The sequence below is a fragment of the Protopterus annectens genome, chromosome 2.part2 (assembly GCF_019279795.1).
Source record: "Protopterus annectens isolate FY-2018-M chromosome 2.part2, PAN1.0, whole genome shotgun sequence".
Taxonomy (NCBI): domain Eukaryota; kingdom Metazoa; phylum Chordata; order Ceratodontiformes; family Protopteridae; genus Protopterus; species Protopterus annectens.
The window spans coordinates 8,715,886-8,740,431 of NC_056730.1; the positions used below are offsets into that span (position 1 = coordinate 8,715,886).

At 40.2% G+C, this 24,546-nt stretch overlaps 1 protein-coding gene across 4 annotated transcripts in view; it reads left to right on the forward strand.

Moving 5' to 3' along the window:
* PDE8B (phosphodiesterase 8B) overlaps nucleotides 1-24,546 on the forward strand; it is a 2,824,882-nt gene that overhangs the window by 2,783,048 nt on the left and 17,288 nt on the right. For all 4 annotated transcript variants that reach the window (XM_044063695.1, XM_044063696.1, XM_044063693.1 and 1 more), the window contains one exon: nucleotides 6,697-6,826. In XM_044063695.1, the coding sequence (XP_043919630.1) occupies nucleotides 6,697-6,826 (130 nt within the window). The remainder of the gene's footprint in view (nucleotides 1-6,696; nucleotides 6,827-24,546) is intronic.

Here is a 24,546-nt window from a genome sequence, read left to right on the forward strand (position 1 = left end):
AGAGTGATGCAGTCGGAGAAGGAAATTAGGACTGAAGATTGGACGGCTCTGAAGCCTTTGGGTCCGGAGGAGGTAAAACTTTTGCCAGCGCCAGGTCAGAGAGCAGCCTCTTCACCACCCACTCTACATCCTCATCAGAAAGTGTCCTGGAGGAATGGGTGGAAATAGACAGAGATCTCCTCCTTTCCAAAATTGGAGATCTTAAGTTTGGTGAAACCGGTTCCAAAATAGGTGAGTGTCTCAACAGAGAAGAATGTTTCAGCACCAAAGAAACAGATGACACCGGGACTGAAAAAGCAGAATCAGAGGCAGATCTCTTCGGCTCCGTCGGTTTTGATTTCTTTGTTGGTTCCAAAGCATGAACTGATGGAGATTTCCTTTTATGACTTTTTAGGAACTGTCTGACCTTGTTTCAGCTGTTCTTAGAATGAACTAGTCATAAGGCCCCTATCTATAAGTTTCCTTTTCCTTTCATTAAGAACCCTGTTGATGAAAGCATGACAGAAGGTACAGTGTTCTTGCAAATGAGCTTCTCCAAGACAGTACACACAACTGGTGTGACTGTCAGTCAATGACATTTTTTGAGAACATTTATCACATTTTTTAAAGCCAGAAGGGTGGTGTTCTTTGTGTTCTCTGTCTTTATCCTTCAACATATTTCTTTTAAGAAGAAAAAAACAAAAACAGTAACAAATTCAATAACAAACCCCAATAGTACAACTGTAAGAAGAAGTAAATATGGTTTTATAAGGAAAAAAGCTAGCACACAGAGAAGAAAGGCCCTCTTAATTTAAATGGGCAACTACGGCCCTCTAACAAAATTAGGCCGTACAATCCTTAAGAAAGGGGTAGCAAACACTCACGACAATCACTCAGATAATAAAGGGGAAAAAACTATTGAATTGAAACTGGAGAGAGAAAGTCAAAATATCAAAAATATTTCACTTAGCCAACGAGCCAGTAAGAAGACAACCTCGAAGCTTTTGCGGCAAACAAGATCTGGGGAATTGCCATGGTGCACCATGGGATAGGGGATAGCCTTGAGCCAGTAAAAGCTCTTGAGTTTTAGTATCGGCTGAGTCGGAGCCGAGGCTCGGCTCCGGACCCCCATCCAGCAAGAATTACGGTGAGATAGGACTACATAACATCTACTAGTTTTAGCTCTAAAGTTGTAATAGCACAATACATTTTCTTTTATGTTTTATTTATTTGTCATGCACTTGTTTTGAAGCAAATGTAATTACATTTGCTGTATGTATGCAGTGAAATTATAACAATGAAGAATGGTTCTGAAGTATAAACACTAGCTGTTTTTCATTTTTTTAAGAAATCCACAAAGTATACAGTTTCCCCAGAAGAATATGCTGCTTCTGCTAGCATACCATCCTTTGGCTGTGAAGAAGTAATAATATATTGTCTACAAATAAAAGCTCTAATTGTTTTTTTTTAACACATAGATCCCCTGTTCCAGACACACACACACACACACACACACATATATATATATATATATATATATATATATATATATATATAGATATATATATATATATATATATATATATATATATATATATATATATATATATACATATGGGTCTACTGTATATAATTGATAAATCACTTTTTCGAAAACGAACAGTAGACCCTCGGTTACGCGAAAGTGCATTTCCGTGAACATCGGTTCAATGAACTGATAAAGAACAGAGAAACATTGTTTTTGCTGCACCCCCCATGTGGGGGGCTGTGCCCTCCACACACCCCCACTTAAATATACCAACTCCAAGATCGCTCTACAGTGGGGAAACACGTAAATTCCCTTTCCCCTACTGTAGGCCAGCAATATTATATTTTCTGTTCTACTTAACTGCCTTTTCCTGAAACTGCACATGTAAATAGGTTCATAGGTTCATAGGTTGGTACTAGGCTATTGGCCCTAGGGCCTATACAAGCCTAGCCATAACAGTTCCCTGGCTATTTCTTCCTACAATATTTACTTCCCTGGACCCCTGTCTAACAGGGCAACTGACGTGACCCCCAGGTTGAATTTCCTATCTCCCATCCAGTCATCAAGGTTCCTTTTGAAGAGGGCCAAAGAGGCACTGTGCTTGACATGTATGGGCACTCTACTCCAGAGTCTGGGGAGTCTCTGGGTCAGGAATCTATCCCTCCAGCATGTTTTGTTCATTGTGATGACAAGGTTTAGATCCATGGAGAGTATGGCTCTGAGAGATCCCACTATACTCATCTCTCATTAGACCCATTATAGAATACAATGCCCCATTTGGTATGTACCTCTTTTATATTTTTTTCAGTTTAGCAACTGAGTCAAGCCTGTGAGACAAGCACGGTAATTTCCCAGTATGTCCAGTATTTGTAGTTCTGTAAATGGCAAACTGCTGTCCAATTTAACAGTGATGGCTTTTGCTTGCATTTGGCCCCAGGAAAGGAGTGCCTGATGGACAGCTGGGCATATAATGCATGCCACAAAGCTTTGAAGAATAATCAGAGAATGCATGTCTCAAATAAGGAGAAAACATGAACATCTTGCCCTAAATTGTTTATGATATCAGCAGAGCTGCAAGGGAAGGCAGACCTTCCTTTAGTATGATCAGAATAGTTTGCATACGTTGATTGTGTCCTACAATGAAACTGTATACAAGTCCATAGTCACCAATTCTTTCAAAACCCATTTGCCTGAGCCCCAAAGAAAGAAAGAAAGAAAGAAAACAGGCAACCAAGCTTCACTAATACAATAATCGTCAAGGATTGGCAACCTTGAAGTTAGTTATAATAGTCGGATGAATGCAGGGGGCTTTACCCGTGCATAAAAATGTTATATTTTAATTTATTTGTTATCGGACTACAACCCATTAGATGTAAGTAAGATGCCCAGTTGATCTTTTGGACTTGAACAAACATGCTTTGGCAGAATGGATGGCGTCACCTGTTGCATGTCATCTAGGAAACCATACCATGTAAATTAGGGATTAGTAAAAAGACATCACTTTTTGACTGACATCTCTTACAAAGCATGGGTCACAGAGCAGTTTATGTACACTTAAGAGTGGAAAGAGCAGTTTCCAGCTTTAGGCTCTCCCTGACAGATTATGAAAAAAGGCATGGCTTATTATATATTATGTAAGCAAAAATGACTATCTCAACACCTGCGTCATCTTTGTCACACTGAAAGAACTACACAAGGCAGATGAAAGATGAGATGAACTTGATGGCTGTATATAGCTTTCCTTATCACATGAAAACTGTGCTATAGCAGTACTGTACTACACAGATTTAAAAATCTTCTAGTGGATAGATGGAAGATGCAATAAATACATATAAATTCCAGGGTATTAGTGGCAAACCTAATTAAAGATACAGAACTTTAACTATACATTATAAAATTCAGTAAAACGTTCAGTAAAATGTATGTAAGGAGAAAAAAAAGTAAATCTTTAGTCCCTGCCCTGCATTTCCTGTAAAAGGGAGTTCAATTATACCAATTATTTATAAATTGTGCATTGTTTTTCCAATAACGTGTAGCTTTAAAGACTTAAAGACTTCCACATTTACTGCGAACAGCTGACCCATAAAGCTCCTACCACCTTGGCCACAAGGATACTGCATGTATGGACAATTATATATGTTTAAAATACCAGTCATGTGACTCCATGACTTCTCTTTCTCTCACCATTACTGCGTAGTCAGTTGTTAGCTTCATAGGACCATATGTTTATATTAAGCCAACAGTATGTAAACCATTGTAGACTTAACTAAATAGGCATTAGAAGAATAACAGATGCAGGTGAGTTAACAGCTCAGCAGAAGATGGTTGGAGATGGACTTAATCTGGGGGGGGGAGAGAGAACATTTTTAGTTTGGATTATTTTAGAGAAAAGAGAAATAAGGAGACACTAGCAGAAAAGGAGGAAAAGAGAAGCAGAGAAGGAACAAAGATTGGGATGTGACAGTATTTACTCCAGTCAGTAACCAATGACTCCACCACCTGGAATGAGTTTATAAGACTGCATCCATTTATCTAATTGATGTTTGAATGTTACTGAGGTTTTATGGTGTCTTAATACATTAAGGAAGCTTGTTCCATTGGCTAGGAAAATGCTCTGTGATAAATTTATTCTTGAATTGGGGCTTGTTGATATTTTTGCATAAAAGTAGGCCTTTGGAATAGTTATTAACCGAAGGGTTTTTCTTTTTGAGTAAAAGGAGATTACAGAGACTAGTATTTGATATAGCTCAGAAGGTAAAGTGCAGATCACCTCACAGGAGTCTGCGGACCACAGAACATAAGGACAGGGATTTTAGGCTGTACATGTAAGAGGGTTTCTTTAAACCATGAATTCTGTTTGCTATAAAATACTGAATCTTTCTAATTGAGAGAGTTGTTTAGAGCTCTACTTATCAAATGAAGTATTGTGTTCTATGATACAGCAAATGAGGGCAGAGTAAAGCGTTATTAAGATGACTTCAGATCTGGATAAGAAACCACAACAAATGAGATGAAATGAGAAATGTAGAAGGGTTTTCTGACAATATTGGAGGTGTACTGATCTGTTGGCGACATGCTGTCTCTGTAAATTCCTAATCCCAGGTCACCATTGCAATGTTAAGGTGAATTCCATTTGTGTGATACAGCACATGAGCACTTGTTTTACCAAAGGTGTCTGCACTACATTTTTTTCATGGCATTTAGAAAGGCTGTCCCCAGTTATTAGTGTGGTCAAGGCCTTGTTGGAATATTAGTGAATCTGATGGGGGATTTTGAGATTATTCCCAACTTGTAGTTCTCTGAATATTTAGTTAGCCAATGGCTATTAGCTTTTGCCTATGGTTTAGAGAAACATATTTCAAAAAGAAGGCCTAGGACAGAACTTTGAGGGATGCCACTGGTGAGGTTTCACTTTCTAGAGAGGGTGTAACTTATTTCCTATTGGCTAGCTGCTTAGCAATCTAGCAATGTACAAAAGGATTGATTTTTAATTGGGTTAGCTTATTTATGATGCCAGAATGGAGAACTGTATGAAACACTTTGGCTGTCCAGAAAAACAGAATGGGAAGTTCATCAGTTAGGGCTTTAGAAACTTTTATTAAGAAGCTAACAAGATTAAGCAGTCATAAACTACTATTGATAAAATCAAACTGTGAAGGGTCCAGAGTCTGCAGATCTTGTATGTCTTTATTGAGTAGGTGTACAGTAATTTGATCCATTGCTCTACAGATAATATAATTGAAGCCTAGAGTAAACTGGGCCAGTGGCAGCCCTCCCTTGTAGAAGGGGATGACTATGGTGTGTCTGCATTCTCCACATACATATCCTGTGGAGAGACTTTGATTGAAGATACTTAGAATATATTTGGCTTGGTAACTCTACCATCCAAACAAACGGGATATTTGATGTATTTATTGTTTAGTTTATGACAAAAATGACTGTTTTTTTTTACAGTGAATTAATAGGACATACAATTCCTTGTTTAGGGCTGGGAGATCAATATTCAGGGGATCTGAGTGATTTACCCACTCATGTTTTGAAAAGTTTGATAAAAATCTACCAGATTGGTTTTGCTGATAAGTATGAATGTAGACGAAATATTTGGATTGAGAAAGTTAGTCATGAAGCAGAAGGTGATAGCTTAATGGTTTGATTTATCTAGGAAGAGGAACTACTTGCGGGCCTCAGCAGAGGGAAGGGTTTTTTAAAGCATGATCTAGGAAGTCTGATCTTCTAGCAGAAAGAGTAACTATTTGGTCCAGGGATCAGGAACTGATGATGTTAAGAAAGGCATGGGTGCAACAGTCAATCGATATGTAGGTGGACCATTTGATATATGGGTAAATAAGATCTTCTGACAAAAAGCGGTTTGATTTGACTTCACGTTTGGGAAGCATGTTTAGACATTTCTTTTGTTCTTCTGGGTCATAGAGGGGGACTTGTAAATACCAATTAAAGGAAATTTGTTAATGGAAGTCTTTCGGCTTTTTCCAGTTAGGGGTCGCCACAGCAGAACTCCGGTCCGCTAATGACTGGTAGTTGATTTTTACGTGCCGAGTTACCAGCTCTGATGCACAACCTTCAACGAAGATACGCCCATTCACGCATGTCTCCACGCAGAAGACACTCTAGCTGAGAATCGAACCGGACAGCGTCTTAGTGTGAGGCGACAACGCTACCGCAGCGCCACTGAGCTGCTGAATGACTTGGCAAATTAAACAGCAGCCATACCAGAAACGATGAATCAAGTTATGAGAATGTTTCAGATAAAGGAAATCATCCACACATGCTTTATTTCGTTTTTTTTTTTTTTTTTTTTAAACAGATATAGGAAAACATCCAAAGCATAGTTTATGTTGCTTGTTCCATAAATACTATGAGAAAGTATCGTTTGTAAAAAAGTATACAGCAGCGCTGTATACAATAGCACAGTGACTATTAAGTCTGTGATAAATATATATATTTTGAAGAAAATTCTGTTGAAGAAATTGAAGTTTTGAAATAGCCTAATACCTTGGCATAAATGTTATTATTTTAGAAGATGAATAATCTATTATTCATTGCAATAATCATTTTTAAATTTGTTATTTCTGTCACTTAAAATATTGTGACATATAAATAAAATGAATGAAATAAGTTTATGTTTTATCCATACAATTTTTTTTATTGAATTCTGCTATATTTTTCAGACAGATGAAGAGAAGAGGCAAGGTTTGCCAGTGGTAATGCCAGTGTTTGATCGGAATACTTGCAGCATTCCAAAGTCTCAGATATCTTTCATTGACTATTTCATTATGGACATGTTTGATGCATGGGACGGTAAGACTCTACTTTCATAATTCTTTGGAAGTATTTTATCTTGCCTAGGAACTAAAATCAGCTTTATCATAATTTTCAAATGAAGCACGCTGCTTAAAATGTATCTGAACTTCCAATGGAAAGAGAAGCAGCAATCAAGCTCTTTGCCAGTATCCAGTGTCCATTTCAAGCCCTTGTCTCAGTGTCAGGATGCTTCATTATTGAGTTACCAAACCTGCCAAGTCTTCTGTTAAGTATGTTGTATTGTAAGAACAATGCATGCGAATACACAGGGCCAGATAAAAGAATTGTTCTCAGTGTAACTGACTTACTCCAGTTTAAGGTCTATGTATAAAACAGGCTTACACCAGAGGCCACATTCCAAAAGGTTTGCTCTTGGTGTACATGGAGTAAGTCATTTACACAGAGAGTAAATCTTTCAGAATCTGAGCCACACTGTTAGCCTGCTGTATAGATAGGTCTTACACTAAATTAAGTCACTTACATCAAGAACAACTCTTTTGGAATCGGGTCAGGCATACACCGGAGTAAGTCATTTACACTGAAAGATGCTTTTTGAAAATCTGACCTATAGTCTTTCCTCGTGGTGCAGTGGTCTTATATATTTCATATTTAACTGAGATGTGAGAAAGGCAGAGAGCCCCCCACCCATTAAACAAAATCAACATTTATTTTAATGCTAGTTTTTAAAACTCAAGGCACTGTACAAGGAAAAGAAAATTAAAAAATAATTATGGGTGGTGCAGCAGTAAATGTCACCTCACAGCAAGAGGTTCTCCGGTTTGATTCTCAGCTGGGGTGCCTTCGGTGTGGAGTCTGCATGTCCTCCCTGCATTTGTGTGGGTTTCCTCTGGGTACTCTGGTTTCCTCCCACATTCCAAAGACATGCGTCTGAAGTGTTTCTCCCTGTGCCTCCACTGAAACTAGGCTCTGTCCTAGTCAGAATTTTCTGGTCAACAAATGTTAAATAAATAAATAACTTTGACTGAATGTCAGTATGACTACCTTCAACAACAGTAAATAAATAACTTTGCCTGAATATCAGTATGACCACCTTCAACAACAGTTACATCTGTGTTGGAGCTGACTGGGATAGGCTTGGCTGGAAAGATAGTTTTTAAACTGAACTTTGATATTTTTTAATTGAGCTTCATTTAGTTGTGTTACACCCCTGCAGGCAGTTAAATCCTGTAAGCTGCAAAACCCATGCGAGTCCACGTGTCAGTATCTCTTCAAAATCTAGCCTGGATCTTAAAACTACAACTCAGATGTCTTGGTATTACCTGTTGCACTTTTCTGTATTTTAAATTGGGAGTTGAGGTCATTTACCTTAAAAGAAAAGCTGTTTTATTTTTGAATCGTGGTTATACAAACTTGTAAAACTTTTTATTTTGAGTTAAAACAATGCAAGTTTGTTTTAGTTATCCCTGATTTAATTACTTCTTTCGGACCCATACAATCTTCCAAGACAAGGCGGTTAGCATAATGGTTAAGGTGTTTACCTTCCAGCCAAAAGGTACTCATCTCTCTTGTGTGAGAGGTTGACATAGTGGTTAACTTATTAACCCCACAAGTGAAAGGTACAGGGATTGATTCTCATTAAAGGAAATTATCTAGACTTAAAATGGTTCACAAGAGCAGCTACCGTAGCACTTACCTATAAAAAAAATCTTGGTTCTGCTTTTATACATCAGTCTATGTGAAAGTCAGTTTTATCAAAGAGAACCAGATTCATTTTGTTTTGTGCACAAATTATGGAATAATGTCTATCAGTCAGTTTTATCAAACAGAACCATATTCACTTTGCTTAGTGCACAAATTATTATCTGCAACACTGGCAAGACAGGCACCCAAGCTTCCCCATGAGCCATGAGTTGAAATACAGCTTGAAACTTTCAAAAATAAACAATGCTGAAGTGTTTTGGTAAAGGAAGCCCAGTTCCCTTTTTGGAATTGGGTGTAGGTTTCTAGCAGTCCCCATTAGCATATGCTAGATGGAGACCAATAGAGTCCTAGGTTTGTACTTGGGTATGGAGTTAATGCTAAGATGTTACTATACATGCAAGTCCTTTCTGAATCCAACCTATATTTGCCTTTATAATACTAATAAAACATAATGACCAAAAGCAGATGTACTAGCTTCCAATTCCTAGTAATGGCCTTTCTTTCAGCTAAGATTGTCCATTATAACCATTTTTGAGAGCAAGAAATAAAAACTCAAATGGAATAAATGTGCTACAGATTTTGACATTTTAAAAGTATCAACGGATAACATTAGAAAAAAAAAGTTTGACTTGGTTGCAAAATTCTAATATATTTAAACGTAAAGAATACATGTTCTCAATCAGCTATGTTATTATCACAAATCTAACATTTTGTTACTACATTCATAAATATTTTTTGTATGCAAAAAAAGTAGCAAGCACTTTTAAAATTAAATATTTTTCATTATTATCAAGATTAGGATATAAATTAGTTCAATATATGCCGTCTATTTAGTAGGAATGAGCTTACACACCTACATTACCCCATATACCTCAACACAGCAAATTCTCAAAGTAAATTTATAACCATCATGCATCTCTTTGCCCTGAATGCCACTTCTACTGTCCCTACTGAAGTATTTCCCTTCAGCAAAATTCCATCCGATACTCAGTACTTTCTATGTCTATCTCAACTCCTCTACATCATACTTTTTCTCCATACTACCTAGTAAACGTACACACTATTCAGTTTACTATGAGAATATTGAAACAACAAAATACATTCATGTCTTGATTCACATGTGCGACATGATGTATATTAATTAGGACATAATGTCGAAGTGCATATAGCGAAACGTTCGCATTTGCACTTTCAACATTATTTTTTGTACTTCACTACCGCGTATCATGGACTATAATGCGCCCCACACCCCCTGCAAATTATATATTCCAACTGTGAGATTGCACTATAATGCGGAAAAGGGTAATTTCTTGCTCCCCAATGTAATGCAATCTGTAGTCATAACTTTATTTTATTTATTTATTTATATTTGTTGACTGGGAGTGTCCGACTGGACGTAGGTCCATTTTCAGCGGAGGCCCGGGGAGAAAAGCTCCACAGTTAAAATAAACAGACAGTAGTTACATTGGATTACATAGCGATTAACAATTTACATAGCAATTACTTACAACATATTTACAGATGAAGAACATAGTACATCAGTAGACAACTAGAATCTTTATCTGTGAAGTACATAACAGACATTAACAAATGTTACAAGAAGTTCCTGCTGTATAATAAGTACTGGCTTATGAGCATCTGAGCTTGCTATAATCAAGGTAGTTAGTGGAGTGGAAAGAAAGGTAGTGGTTGGATGGGGAGGGTGATATTAGAGTGGGAGTTGCAAGGGCATAGCCAACATGTTTTTATGTGCGCTTTTAGTAAAGTTTTGAAGTGGGTGCATGATGGTATGGAGGTAATTGTGGGTGGAAGGGAGTTCCATAATTTGGCTATGGTGCAAGAGAATAGTGCTTCACCAGCAGAGTTATTGGCTTTAGTGATCTGCAAGTGATTTTTGTTGCTGGATCTTTGTGGTCTGGTGGTGCGATAGGGTTGGAGTAGATTCTGGAGGGATGGGACATTTAGTGGATGGTTTATTAGTTTGTGGGTGAGTGAGAGTTGATACCATTGAAGGAGGTAAGGGAGTTCAAGCCAGCCCAGTTCATCAAGTGAGACAGTGGTGACTACAGTAGGATGCCCCTGTGGCGAATCTGGCGATTTTGTTATAGCAGGTCTCTAGCTTGTTTAGATCGCATTGCCTTAGGTTGGTATATATTGGAGAGGCATAAAGTAGGGTGGAGATAAGGTGGGAATTTGCTATTGAAATCTTTGCTGCTTTGGTGAGAAGTTGTTTATTTCTGTACAGCGGTCCTAGTTTTTTGTGGACTTTTTTTATGGTCATGAATATGTGACTGTCAAATTTTAGTTTATTGTCTATTTCCACTCCTAGCAATTTGGTGTGTTCAGTTGGGTATATAGTGGTGTTGTCTTTCGCTGTGATGTTAAAGTGAGAGTTGTTTTGAGTATGTTTGGTGGATTGGAAGATGAGTAGTTTAGTTTTGTTTGGGTTGAGTATTAATTGGGCATCGGATAACCAAGTTTCAACAGAGGAAAAGGCTTCCTGTGTGACTTTTTGCAGTTTGGGTAGAGACTGGGCTGAGCAGATGATGGTTGAGTCATCTACGTATTGTATGAGTGTGCCATGTTTAGTGGCAGAGGCTAGATTATTGGTGAAAACAGAGAAGAGTAGGGGTCCAAGGATGGATCCTTTGGGAACCCCTATGGAGACAGGTAGTTGGGGAGATATGTCATTCTGCCATACAACGGATTGTTGGAGGTCAGACAGGTAACTCTGAAACCAGTTGGTGACTGATTGTGAGAAGGATAGGTTACTGAGGACAGAGATAAGTTGTTTGTGTGGGACCATGTCAAATGCCTTAGATAGGTCTAGGAAAGTAGCAGAGGAGAGATAACCATTAATGTTCATCTTGTTACCCTGCTGCAGTCATCACACTTGGGGTTATCCTGCTGTCAGGCAGTGCCGCAGTCGGCCCGAATTCCAAAGTCTTGGTCCGGCGTCGGTTGCTGTCGCTTCTTCCCTGACGTCAGTGTGGCAGGGGTATTTAAGAGGCATCCAATGCCATTTTCTTCAGTCTTTCTTGCCGCACGGTGCCCGAAGCAGAAGCAGTTCGCAAGTGCCGGTCGGCCGACACCTGAGATTTTCAATTTGAATTTCAGTCCGAAGTCTTCATTAAAGCTAAGTACCCCATTGGGGAACATTTTCTTGCCTCAGTCCGATGTCAGAAAAAGTTAACAATTGCATTTCTTGTGGGAAGAAAATACCTCATAAGGACTTCCATTCCTATTGTATTCCTTGCCTAGGCCCAGACCACGACGTCACAGCTTGTCGGTTTTGCGCTAGGTTTAATAAACGAACTATCAAATGCCGTTTTGACTTTGCACGGCATTACTTTGGTAGGAAATTTAATTATATCATGCCGTCAGAGCAGCCGATGACCGCTACTCCTAAAAAATGCAAGGATAAGGACAGGCAGCCTAGGAATAAGCCAGACACCGAGGCCTCAGTTGGGCCTGTCGCTAGTTCTCCGGTTTTCAGTGAGGCGCCTACGCAGCCCCTGACGACTGCAGAAATGGAACCCCAGACAGCTGCGGATTCCCAAGCGGAGTCCACTAGGCCTATGCAGCCTTCTACCGACACTGGAGCAGAACTAGACACCGGTGCAACGCAAACACCTTCGGTTGCAGAAGGTGTATTTAGACTGACTACACTCACCATTAAATCTTATGCTAAACTTAAAACTCCTTTAAAACCAAAGAAAACTGTACCTCAGGCTACAGTTCAAGGCTCCATGCCTAAGAAACAGATGCTTAAGATGGCTGAAGATTTAATTATCCTTATCAGGGGATCCCATCCCCCCTCCTGATAAAAGACCAAGACAAGAGGAGGATCATGCATCCTCTGACCAGGTTTCTCTCTCCTCAGATTCTTCTGAGGAACAGGATTACACTTTTCCACCTTATGAGGATTCTGAGACTGAAGATTCCATTCCCTTGGCTTCCCCCCCTGAAGATTACTCCTTTGGGGAAACTTTGCATACCATGAGGGAACATTTCCACTGGGAAGGCCAGGATTACTCAGATTCTAGGAAAAGGCTCCGAGAGTTCATTTTACTACCCCAGCACAGACCTCTTGCTATCCCTCCTGTTTTAGATATTGTGGATGATGTTTACTTGGAGTCTAGTTTAAATCCATACTCTCTACCTCCTGCTCCAGCCAAACCAGACAGGTACTACAGAGTACCTGACTCACACAAATTCCTTTATAAAAGCCCTGTAGCTGACCCAGAAACAATTTCCCAGGGTCCTAAGGGAGCAAAAGCTTCTATGGCTAAAAATCCTGTGCCTTCTGAAAGGGATTCCAGAGCCTTAGATAGATGGGGAAAGAAAATTTACACCTCAGCAACTCTGGCTTTGAGAGCATTAAATTCCCAGTTTCACATGCTGAAATATCAACAATTCCTGATGTCTCAGTTAAAACAAAAAATGAGCACACATTCAGAACAGCCTGAATTCATACGTAGACATGCTTGGTTAAAAGAACAGACCCTCCTGACCATGTTAAAGCAAAATTATTTTATGCACCTTTACAGCAGGATGTATTATTTGGTGTCAAAGCAGAAGAGGTTTTAAAGAAAATGGAGGATAAGGCAAAGTCTATGCAAACGGTCAAGGATTTTTTGCCGGTATAACCCCCTCGTTTCAGCAGAAATTAGCCAACAAAAAACTGGTCCTTTCCAGCTTCAGAAAGATCACAGAGGGGCAAATGTCACAGGGCCCTTACAAACCTCACCAATGGGGTTCTGCTACCCAGAAAGGAGGAGAAGACAGGCCCCAGGCTAGCAGAAGACAAACACAATGACTCTATCCTCAAACTACCAAGCACATCTCTCCTGGCAACTCCCTTGGGGGGAAAACTAGCATTTTTTGCAGACAACTGGCACATCATCACAAAAGACAAATGGGTTCTAATCATTGTCTCCCAAGGATACAGATTCCACTTTCATACCTTACCTTCAAAGGAATGTCAAACCTGCCACCAAATCAATGGGCAGAGGCACAAAAACAAATTACAGCTCTCATGAACATGAAAGTCATTCAACAGGTACCTGCACAGGAGCAATGACAAGGTTTTTACTCAAGACTCTTCCTAGTCCCAAGAAAGGACAAAGCATGGAGACCCATTCTGGATCTTTCGATTCTGAAAACCTATCTGCAAGTACCAAAATTCAAGATGCTAACACTACAGCAGCTTCTTCCCATGCTGGGCAGGAATGCTTGGCTAGTAACACTGGACCTCAAGGCGGCATACCTGCATGTCCCTATCAGAAAAAAAATTGGAGAAGATACCTCCGCTTCATTGCAGGTTCAATGCATTACCAATTCTCTGCACTGCCCTTTGGCTAATCTACTGCACCCAGGGTCTTCACACAATGCTTGGCACCAGTAATTGCATACTGCAGACAAAGAGGAATTCAAATATACCCATACCTGGATGACTGCCTTATTCAAGCAGAAAGCAAGGACATTCTTTTAAAGTATCTGGCAATTGTCAAACACCTTCTAAGTTGCCTAGGGTACACAGTAAACGAAAATAAATCAAAACTAGTACCCTCACAAAACATAATATTCCTGGGTACCAGCTTGAATACAACAGACCAGATGGCTTTCCTCATGCCAGACAAGCAACGACAGCTGTTTCAATATTTCAAAATAATGGCAACAAAGACCCCACTCCCTGCAAGAAAAATTATGCAGGCCTTGGGATTCATGGCATCTTGCATTCTTCTAATACCATTTGCAAAACTGCATATGAGGAAATTACAATGGTACCTGAAAAGTGTATGGACTCAGCACAGCCACAGCTTGGAGACAATGATACCACTCATTCCCTGCCTTCAACAGGAATTTCTATGGTGGGCACAGGCATGTCACCTCAACAAGGGTCAGCCTTTCACCTTACCCACAGCCAGGCAAACTATGACAACAGATGCATCGGACTATGCCTGGGGAGCACACATGGCAGGGCAGTGCATTCAGGGCAAATGGACTACAGATCAGAGACACCTGCATATCAATCAAAAAGAAATGCTAGCAGTGCAGAATGCCCTGACAGCTTTCAAGGACCTTCTACACCCAGGACAACTACTAATAAAGACGGACAATACCACAGTTATGTGGTACATAAACAAGCAAGGGGGCACACATTCCTACCCTCTATGCAGGCAAGCAATGACCTTGTGGAACACTGCACTCTCTTTCCAGGTTCAATTACAAGCACAATTCCTGCCAGGAAAGAAAAACACATTGGCAGACGACCTAAGCAGAAACATCATGGATCCACACAAATGGAAACTAGATCCACGAGTATTTGCAATGATAGTTCAAAAATGGGGATGCCCAGACATAGTTCTGTTTGCAAGCCCCCACAACCACCAACTTCAAAAAATTTGCACAAGGACCTTCCTTCTACTAGCTTGGAAAGTGGACGCCCTCTCATCCAGTTGGAAAACATTAACAGTTTATGCCTTCCCTCCACTGCCTCTTCTAGCAAAGGTATTGCTGAAAGTCAGATTAGAGAGGCCACAAATGATACTTGTTGCACCAGACTGGCCATGCCAACATTAGTATCCAATTTTAAGGAATATGGCCCACGACCCACCATGAATTTTGCCACAAATTCCTCACCTGCTCACCCAGCGAGACCATCAGATTCTACACAGCCAGCTCAAGACTTTAAACCTGGCTGCATGACAAATTACCTAAACAACCAACAAACACCTTTATCCAAAGTTGTTATGGATGTCATTCTGGAGGCCAGGAGGCCCAGCACCAGGAAAATCTATTCAGACAAATGGAAAAGATTTTGCGCCTGGAACCAGGCTAAAGGTCTAAACCCCCTTGATCCAAACATCCCTCAGATTCTGCAATATTTAACTGAGATGTTAAACAAAGGACTTTCCTTTTCATCTATTAAGATCCACGCCTCACCAATTTCAGCGTATTACAGCACGGATTCTCCTTTATTTTCACATCCACTCATAAGACAGTTCCTCAAAGGAGCTAAAAACTTAAGACCACCAAGGAGAGCTCCAACACCTACTTGGGACTCAACTTTGTTCTGGAAAAGCTTTCACTGCTGCCCTTTGATCCAGCTTTTTCAGCTGATTTAAAATGTCTTTCATGGAAAACTGCCCTACTACTAGCAATAACCTCGGCTAGAAGAGTCTCAGAGCTACAGGCACTAATGGCAGTGGAACCTTTCATCATTTTTCATCAAGACAGAGTCTCTCTATGAACTAATCCTTCCTTTATGCCAAAGGTGGTATCCAGTGTGGCCCTAAACCAAACCATTCACTTGTCCACCTTCTTCCCAAATCCCCAGAACAAAGGAGAAAGACTCCTGCACTCTTTGGACATTCACAGGCAATTACATTACTACTTGGATAAAACTAAGGCTTTCAGAAAAACTGACCAGCTTTTTGTAGCCTATGCTACAGGATCACAAGGAAAAGCTATCTCAAAACAGACCATTTCTAAATGGATAGGGCATTGCATACATTTCTGCTACACACATCATGGGAAACCAGTACCTGCTAACATTAGGTCCCACTCCACCAGGGCTACAGCTACATCAGCAGCCTTTCTCAGGGGAGTGCCAACCAAGGACATTCTGGAAGCTGCTACTTGGAGTTTAGTGCATACCTTCACCAAACACTATCACTTACCTCTATACTCTAAGACTAGAGCTGGTTTTGCCACTGCAGTTTTGCAGGGCCTACTAGCTTCTTCTAATCCTGTTTGATTCCACCTCCCCTCCTTAGCTTTGGGATTCAACCCAAGTGTGATGACTGCAGCAGTGTGCTTGCTGGAGTTTTTATTTATCCTGGTTGGCGACTGGACTAGTTGGGTGAAGCCATGAAGGTTTACATGATGGGTTGGATATTTGCCAGAACAGGATTGCCAGTCAATATTGAAATCACCTAAAATTATAGTTTCTTGGGGGAGATGGTGGGTAGACCAGCTGAGGAGGTTTTCTAGTGGAGGGATGTTTTGGCCAGGTGGGAAGTAGTATCCAATTATGTTGATGGTTTTGTTTTGGTTTATTTTGAGGTTGGTAAATATTATTTCTTCATTGCCTATTTGTGGAGCTGATGATTTTAAGATCTGGATGTTTAGATGCTGCTTAAATATTACAGTTACACCGCCTCCTTTCTTGTTTAGCTGGTCTGCTCTTAGTATGCCATAACCTGTAGGGAGTATTTGCTTACTGGTAATGTGAGGTTTTAGCCAGGTTTCTGTCAGGACTTACATAACTTCAATGACATATGTGCGAATGCATAGTGGCATTCACTAAACTGCACACTTGAAGTATTGCAGGTCAGAGATATGGGAATCAACCACATGAGGTTCGACATTCCCGTTTTCTCCAGACATGCACTCAACATCCTCACCTCCTCAACTTCTACTAATCTCTTTCTCACCTACTCACATCTCCCATACTTCCTCTCTCTCTCTATTTTTCCTACACATAAATGTCAAATTGCAATTTCACATTTTAAACCTCACTGTATATTCCAGTTTGTCATGTATTAATATGCAATAGCTTAATATTTAACTTACTGTAGTTTCTCTCTAGTATATCTGTCTTTAACTTATTAAAAGTCCATATTTAACCTTTAAGGTTCATATTTTTTATCTATTGTGTAAAACTGCCTATTTTGTAACAGGAGCTTTCCCCCAGCCCTCTGCTAAAAAAGAGGCTACCATAGCCCAGTCAGAGTGCCCTGGTCAACAAAAACAATAAATAAACACATGAATACATAATATTTAACATGTAAGATTTATATAATACAGAATTAATTGAATCTGAAATAAATTTCCACTTATTAATTCTGTTTATTATTTCCCCAAATAAGTAGTATTAATTTAGAATTAGGTACTGAATTTTATCCAACATATATTTAATTGCTGAATATATAATCTTCTTCTTCTTCTTTTGGCTTTTCCTGGTTAGGGGTCGCCACAGCGGATCATCTGTCCGCTCATGATTGGCAGTGGAGTTTTACGGTGTCGAGTTGCAAGCCCGGTGCCCAACCTTCCACAGAAGGCACACACATGCACACACTCACACCTAGGGCCAATTTAGAGTGTCCAAACCACCTACTACATGTCTTTGGGATGTGGGAGGAAACCCACGTGACCATAGGGAGGACAGGCAGACTCCGCACAGAAGGCACCCCAGCCAAGAATCGAACCGGAGAACCCTTTGCTGTGAGGTGGCAATGCTAACCGCTGCACCACCGTGGCTGCCCAAATTGTTGAATATACAATCAATCTGAATTAAATTTTCTTTGAATAAACTAGAGATCTAAAACTGAAGAATTATTTAAGCAATTAAATGAGTATATTAAAACCACTTTAGATCATTCATTATCTATATTCAGATTTAATTGTAATATAAAGCAAATAGCATTTTATTAGGACTACTAAAAGCAGACATTTCAATGCTAGTTATTTTAATGTAAATAATGAAACTTATTTTGTAGCATTACTTGTATAAAGACTGTTTCTTTACTACTTGAACACTGTAATAAATAAGTAGCAAAATGTCTTATAATTTTAGATGTGATATACTGAATTTTATTTTCTTTAATTTTTAGATAAAATAATTTATTAATTTAATGAGTAGTATTTTCTTTGCAGCATCACAATAGTCAAGCCAATATAATATAGCTTTAAAAATACAAACCTAAATGAATGAGGCTCAAGACCAGGGCACCTGGTCCTCTAATATACAAACATATATGAATAAGGATCAAGACCGGGACACCTGGCCCTCTAATATACAAACATATATGAATAAGGATCAAGACCGGGACACCTGGCCCTCTAATATACAAACATAGATGAATAAGGATCAAGACCAGGACACATGGCCCTCTAATATACAAACACAGATGAATAAGGGTCAAGACCAGGACACCTGGCCCTCTAATATACAAGCACAGATGAATAAGGATCAAGACCAGGACACATGGCCCTCTAATATACAAACACAGATGAATAAGGGTCAAGACCAGGACACCTGGCCCTCTAATATATAAGCACAGATGAATAAGGATCAAGACCAGGACACCTGGCCCTCTAATATACAAGCACAGATGAATAAGGATCAAGACCAGGACACCTGGCCCTCTAATATACAAGCACAGATGAATAAGGGTCAAGACCAGGACACCTGGCCCTCTAATATACAAGCACAGATGAATAAGGATCAAGACCAGGACACCTGGCTTTCTAATATACAAGCACAGATGAATAAGGGTCAAGACCAGGGCACCTGGCCCTCTAATATACAAGCACAGATGAATAAGGGTCAAGACCAGGACACCTGGCCCTCTAATATACAAGCACAGATGAATAAGGATCAAGACCAGGACACCTGGCCCTCTAATATACAAGCACAGATGAATAAGGGTCAAGACCAGGGCACCTGGTCCTCTAATATACAAACATATATGAATAAGGAACAAGACCAGGACACCTGGCCTTCTAATATACAAGCACAGATGAATAAGGATCAAGACTGTGACACCTGGCCCTCTAATATACAAGCATATATGAATAAGGATCAAGACCAGGGCACCTGGTCCTCTAATATACAAACATATATGAATAAGGAACAAGACCGGGACACCTGGCCCTCTAATATACAAGCACAGATGAATAAGGATCAAGACCGGGACACCTGGCCCTCTAATATACAAGCACAGATGAATAAGGTCAAGACCAGGGCACCTGGTCCTCTAATATACAAACATATATGAATAAGGATCAAGACCAGGACACCTGGCCCTCTAATATACAAGCACAGATGAATAAGGATCAAGACCGGGACACCTGGCCCTCTAATATACAAGCACAGATGAATAAGGTCAAGACCAGGGCACCTGGTCCTCTAATATACAAACATATATGAATAAGGATCAAGACCAGGACACCTGGCCCTCTAATATGCAAGCACAGATGAATAAGTGTCAAGACTGGGGCACCTGACCCTCTAACATACAAACGTAAATGAATAAGGATCAAGATCGGAGCACCTGGCCCTCTAATATACAAACATAAATGAATAAGGGTGAAGACTGGGGTACCTGGCCCTCTAATATACAAACATAAATGAATAAGGGTGAAGACTGGGGCACCTGGCCCTCTAATATACACACATAAATGAATAAGGGTGAAGACCAGGGCACCTGGCCCTCTAATATACACACATAAATGAATAAGGATCAAGAACAGGGTGCCTGGCCCTCTAAGTTCTGTAGATCTAATACTATTTTTTCTTTGAAGCAGGTTCCTTAGTGCTCCTCTGCCAGACCATCAGTTGCTCAGCTCTTACTTCCACATCTTCTGCCTCTCCTGGCACTATCTGATGGCAGTAAAGGGAAGTGGAAAAAGCCTCCCTCTGGCCTAGGCTACTGTTAGTGGTGCAGGACATAGGTATGGAACAAAGCAGTGCTGGCCACATCACATATGCTGACTGAAGCATTGTTTCTTTGCTAAGCCCTGTCCTTTGCACAGCATGCTGATGTTAAGGCATATTAGGCTCGGCAGGCAATGAGGCACTGTATATGAGGATATGTCTTCCTTGTGCTACATTAAAATCCCCATCAGTAGTCTGTCACTAGCATTTAATAAGACTGAGGTTTGAAAAAAAATTGTGTAAAGATATTTGGGGAGTCCAAACTGGGCCATAGACACAGCACAGAACAGAAATACAACACAAAACTGCACTTTTCACGACTGCCCAGTGGCTGTCCTTTTTCTTTCCCACTTGTAGTGAACATTCACTGCTTTTAACTTGGGATAGACTGCACGTTTCACGACTGCCCAGTGGCTCTCCTTTTTCTTTCCCACTTGTAGTGAACATTCACTACTTTTAACTTGAGATAGACTGCACGTTTCACGACTGCCCAATGGCTGTCCTTTTTCTTTCCCACTTGTTGTAGTGAACATTCACTACTTTTAACTTGGGATAGACAGCAGAGATGTTTATAGGGTAAAACACTGTTTAGAGCCATGTAGTAATGTGCAAGTTTATTCCATAATTTAAAAAAAAGAGTGCTGTGGCATCCTGCCTTCTTGGTTAAAGTGTATCGTAACACTTTCCATAGTAAATGTAAATAAACCCTTACTAATAAGAGTATTTACCATACTGCCACGATGGTACAGCGGTAGCGTTGTTACCTCACACCAAGAGGTTCTCCCGTTCGATTCTCGGCTTGGCTTGGGAGTGCCTTCTATGTGGAGTCTGCATGTCCTCCCTGCAGTTGGGTAGCGTTAGAAAGACATGCATGCGTAAATGGGCATGCCTTCATTGAAGGTTGAACGTCGAGCTAGCACCTCTGCATTTTGTAAAAATCTACTGCCAATCATTAGCGGACCGGAGTTCTGCTGTGGCGACCCCTTACCGGGAAAAAGACGAAAGACAAACAACAAGAAGAGTACTTACCATACACAGTATCAGACTGAGGGATTTTGCAATTAATTGCATTGATAAGGACTGCCCACTGAAAATATTATTGAAGCTGAAAACTCCTAATAAGATGTCATAAAAGACAGATCACACAATGCATCATTACCTACCTTAGTATATAAGTTACTATTTCTCCATCCTAAAAGCAACAATGGGAGTCTGATATACTAGCAAGACAAGTTACAAACTATGGCTCACATATGGGACACCCTTCTTCTTATGTGATGATTTATTAGTGAAACTATAATGTCAGCAAGTAGTTGTTCCAATAAAGAAGTATGGTGTTCCTTATTACCCACAATGCTTTGCTTGTATATGTAAACCACTGCCAGTACCAAAGTTGACATCATTTTGTGGTTGTGGTTATAAGAAAAAACTTAGTCAACAATTTATTTATTTAACATGTTTTTACCGGGAAAGTCTGACTTGGAACAAGCCAATTTTCAGTGGGGACCTGGGGAGAAATGGTCTAGATGCATATCTTTGTAACATGGGAGGAAACTGATGCACCCAGAGGAACCCGCTTGAATGCAGGAAGAACATGCAGACTCTGCACAGAAGGCACCCCAGCCGAGAACTGAACAGGAGTACTTCTTGCTGTGAGGTGACAATTCAAACTGCTGCACCACTGTGCTATCCAATGAAATTATAATATTAATACATCATACTCTTCCTTTTGTTTCCAAACTACTTGCAGCTATAACATCAGGAGTATACCCATAATAATAAAATTAACTGTATAACACAAAGGAATAAGTGTAAAATGCATTTTCATTTACAGTAACTGCAGACATTCAGTATTTAATGATATTAAGTCCACTATGAACAAAACCTGACTGACTTTAATAATTACCTTAATTTCTGGTGTCATTCTAAGGGGGTGTAATATTTGTCAGTATGGAAGGAGATTGACAAACAAACCACACTGATTTTCCAGGGATGGTCTGCACTTTTATCCCCTCTAAGCTTTTGAATATTAGTTGCAACATTGTCCTTCCCCATACTCCATTTTTTAGGCAGTGCCAAACCAAAAGTATTTCCAACAAAGCAAATCAAAACCAAGAAAATTTAAAGTCGTTACTGCTCAATACTATAAGTGTAAACAAAATACTCCACTCCCTAGAAGCTCTCTCCACCATAGAGAATGCTTTGAACCTGTGGACAGCACATCAAAACTAAATATATCTTAGGGCTGGTCAAACAGGACAATGCACTTGAGCATCTAAAAGTTCAAATCACTATATCCATTACCACTTCCCTGCAAGCTATAGGCCCACATCTATGACCCAGGAAACTCATACCATGTATTTAAACTTACTGGAAATGCTCACCATCCATTCCAATACGATATTCATGGGTGACTGTTATCACCCCACTATTAACTGGGAATCATATACAACACCAAATGTACAGGCACAGAGATTCCTGCATTTTGTAAACACAAAGTCCCTAGAATTGATTGTCAGTACACCGACCAAAGGTGTAACTGTACTGGATCTGGTCCTCACTAACATAGGAAAGTGGTGCACACCCCCTGGTGTAATGCTGTCTCTGGTAAGGCCAGACCTCAAAATGGTCTCCTTGGAAGTAAAAATAAACCTGGAACCCCAGCTAAGCCTGGACTATTCCTGAACTACTCTGAAGCTAACTTCCTACTAAGTGATAACCTGATAAAATTTAAAACCCCCATAAACCCTGAGAACACTGTTACCAATGCAGAACTGTGCACAGAAACCCTACACAAACAAGCATGTTAATAGCTGCATAGAGGTAGCTGTACCCACCAAGAAGGAGTAAAAAGCTAACTCAAAAAACAAGCCACCCTGGTGGAATCACAACATCAAAAGGCTGTATAAGAAAAGGAAGAAAATCATGGCAAAAATTAGGAAGTGCAGCACCCAATAGGATAAAAGCACTCAAACTAAACAAACTCAGAGGGCAAATAATGTGTACCAAATCCAAATTTGAGGTAAATTTGGCCTCCCAGGCCATGGAGAACAAGGCATTCTTTACCTATGTCTGCACCCTCAAAGCCATACACAATCATGTGCAGAGCTCATTGTTAATGGAGTCACATATACTGAGCCAGAATATATAGCAAACCTACTGGCTGAAAAATTCACCTCCAACTTAATCCCTCATTCCCCCTCAACCTCCCCACAAAAAATACCATCAGATATAACTACTTCTGCTATCACTAGGGATCAGGTCCTTAATGCTGTCTCTAAGGCCAACAATGCATCAGTAGGCCTAGGCAATATCTCAGGATGCCTTCTAAATAGCATGGGATATGACCTCTGGAATTGCTATTTAACTACAGCCTGCAAACAGGCTTTGTGTCTCATGAATGGAGAACAACAGTCATCCCTCTGCACAAAGGTCAGAGGACACATAAAGTCTATCAAATCCAAATTTGAGGTAAATTTAGCCTCCCAGGCCAAAGACAACCACAAGGCATTCTTTGCCTATACCCACAACCTCAAATGCAATACACAATTGTGTGCAAAGCTCATTGTTTATGGAGTCACTTCTACTGAGCCAGAATATATAGTAAACTTACTGGTCAATAAATTCAACTCCAACTTCCCCCCTCAACCTTTCCTCAGGAAATACCAGCAAATATAATTCCCCCCTGCTATTACTAGGGAACAGGTCCTTAATATTGTCTCTAAGGCCAAGAACACTGCATCAATGGGCCCAGACAATATCCCAGCATGCCTTCTAAATTGCATAAAACATGACCTATCAAGTCCTCTGGAATTGCTATTTAACTGTAGTCTCCAAACTGGCTTCATGTCTCATGAATGGAGAACAGCAACAGTAATGCTTCGGCACAAAGGTGGGCCATCTGCAGAGCCTGGAAACTACAGACACATAAGTCTTACTAGTCTCATTTGCAAAGCCATGAAAAGAATTATCATGGAAATGATCGATAATGACAGGAAATCTTCAGACACTGGATCCAACCCTGTTTGGTTTTGTTAAGAGCAGCCCATGCCTACTCAGCCTGGTGGACTTCTTTGAGTAGATCACCAAAGCAATGGATGTGGACAAAATGGTTTATACTGCCTACCTTGACCTGGCCAAGGCATTTGACACAATACCGCACATGGGCATTGTTGATAAACTCAACAGGTTAGGTACAAATCCTTATCACCTGGTGGATAGCCAGGTGGCTCACAGACAGGACCAAGGAAGTAGCAACTGGGGAGTCCACCTCTACAAAAAGGCCAGTCACAAGTGGTATCCCTTGGGGATCAGTACTGGAACTGCTGCTTTTTGGCATATATTTCTTTGAAGTCAAGGCCAATGCCAGTGGCCTTTGGCTGACTGAATTTAGAGATAATTGCAAATTAGTAGTTGCCATTAAATTCCTCACTGATAGAAATGCTCTTCAGGAAGGACTGTCACAAACAAGCAACAAGTCAGAGACACGGACTTAAATTAGATGCCAAGAAATGTATAATAGTATCCTTCAGGAAGTCATCCAGCCCTGGAAACTATCATATTGACAACACACTGCTTAGAGTTGACCCAGTAGTCAGGGACTTAGGGG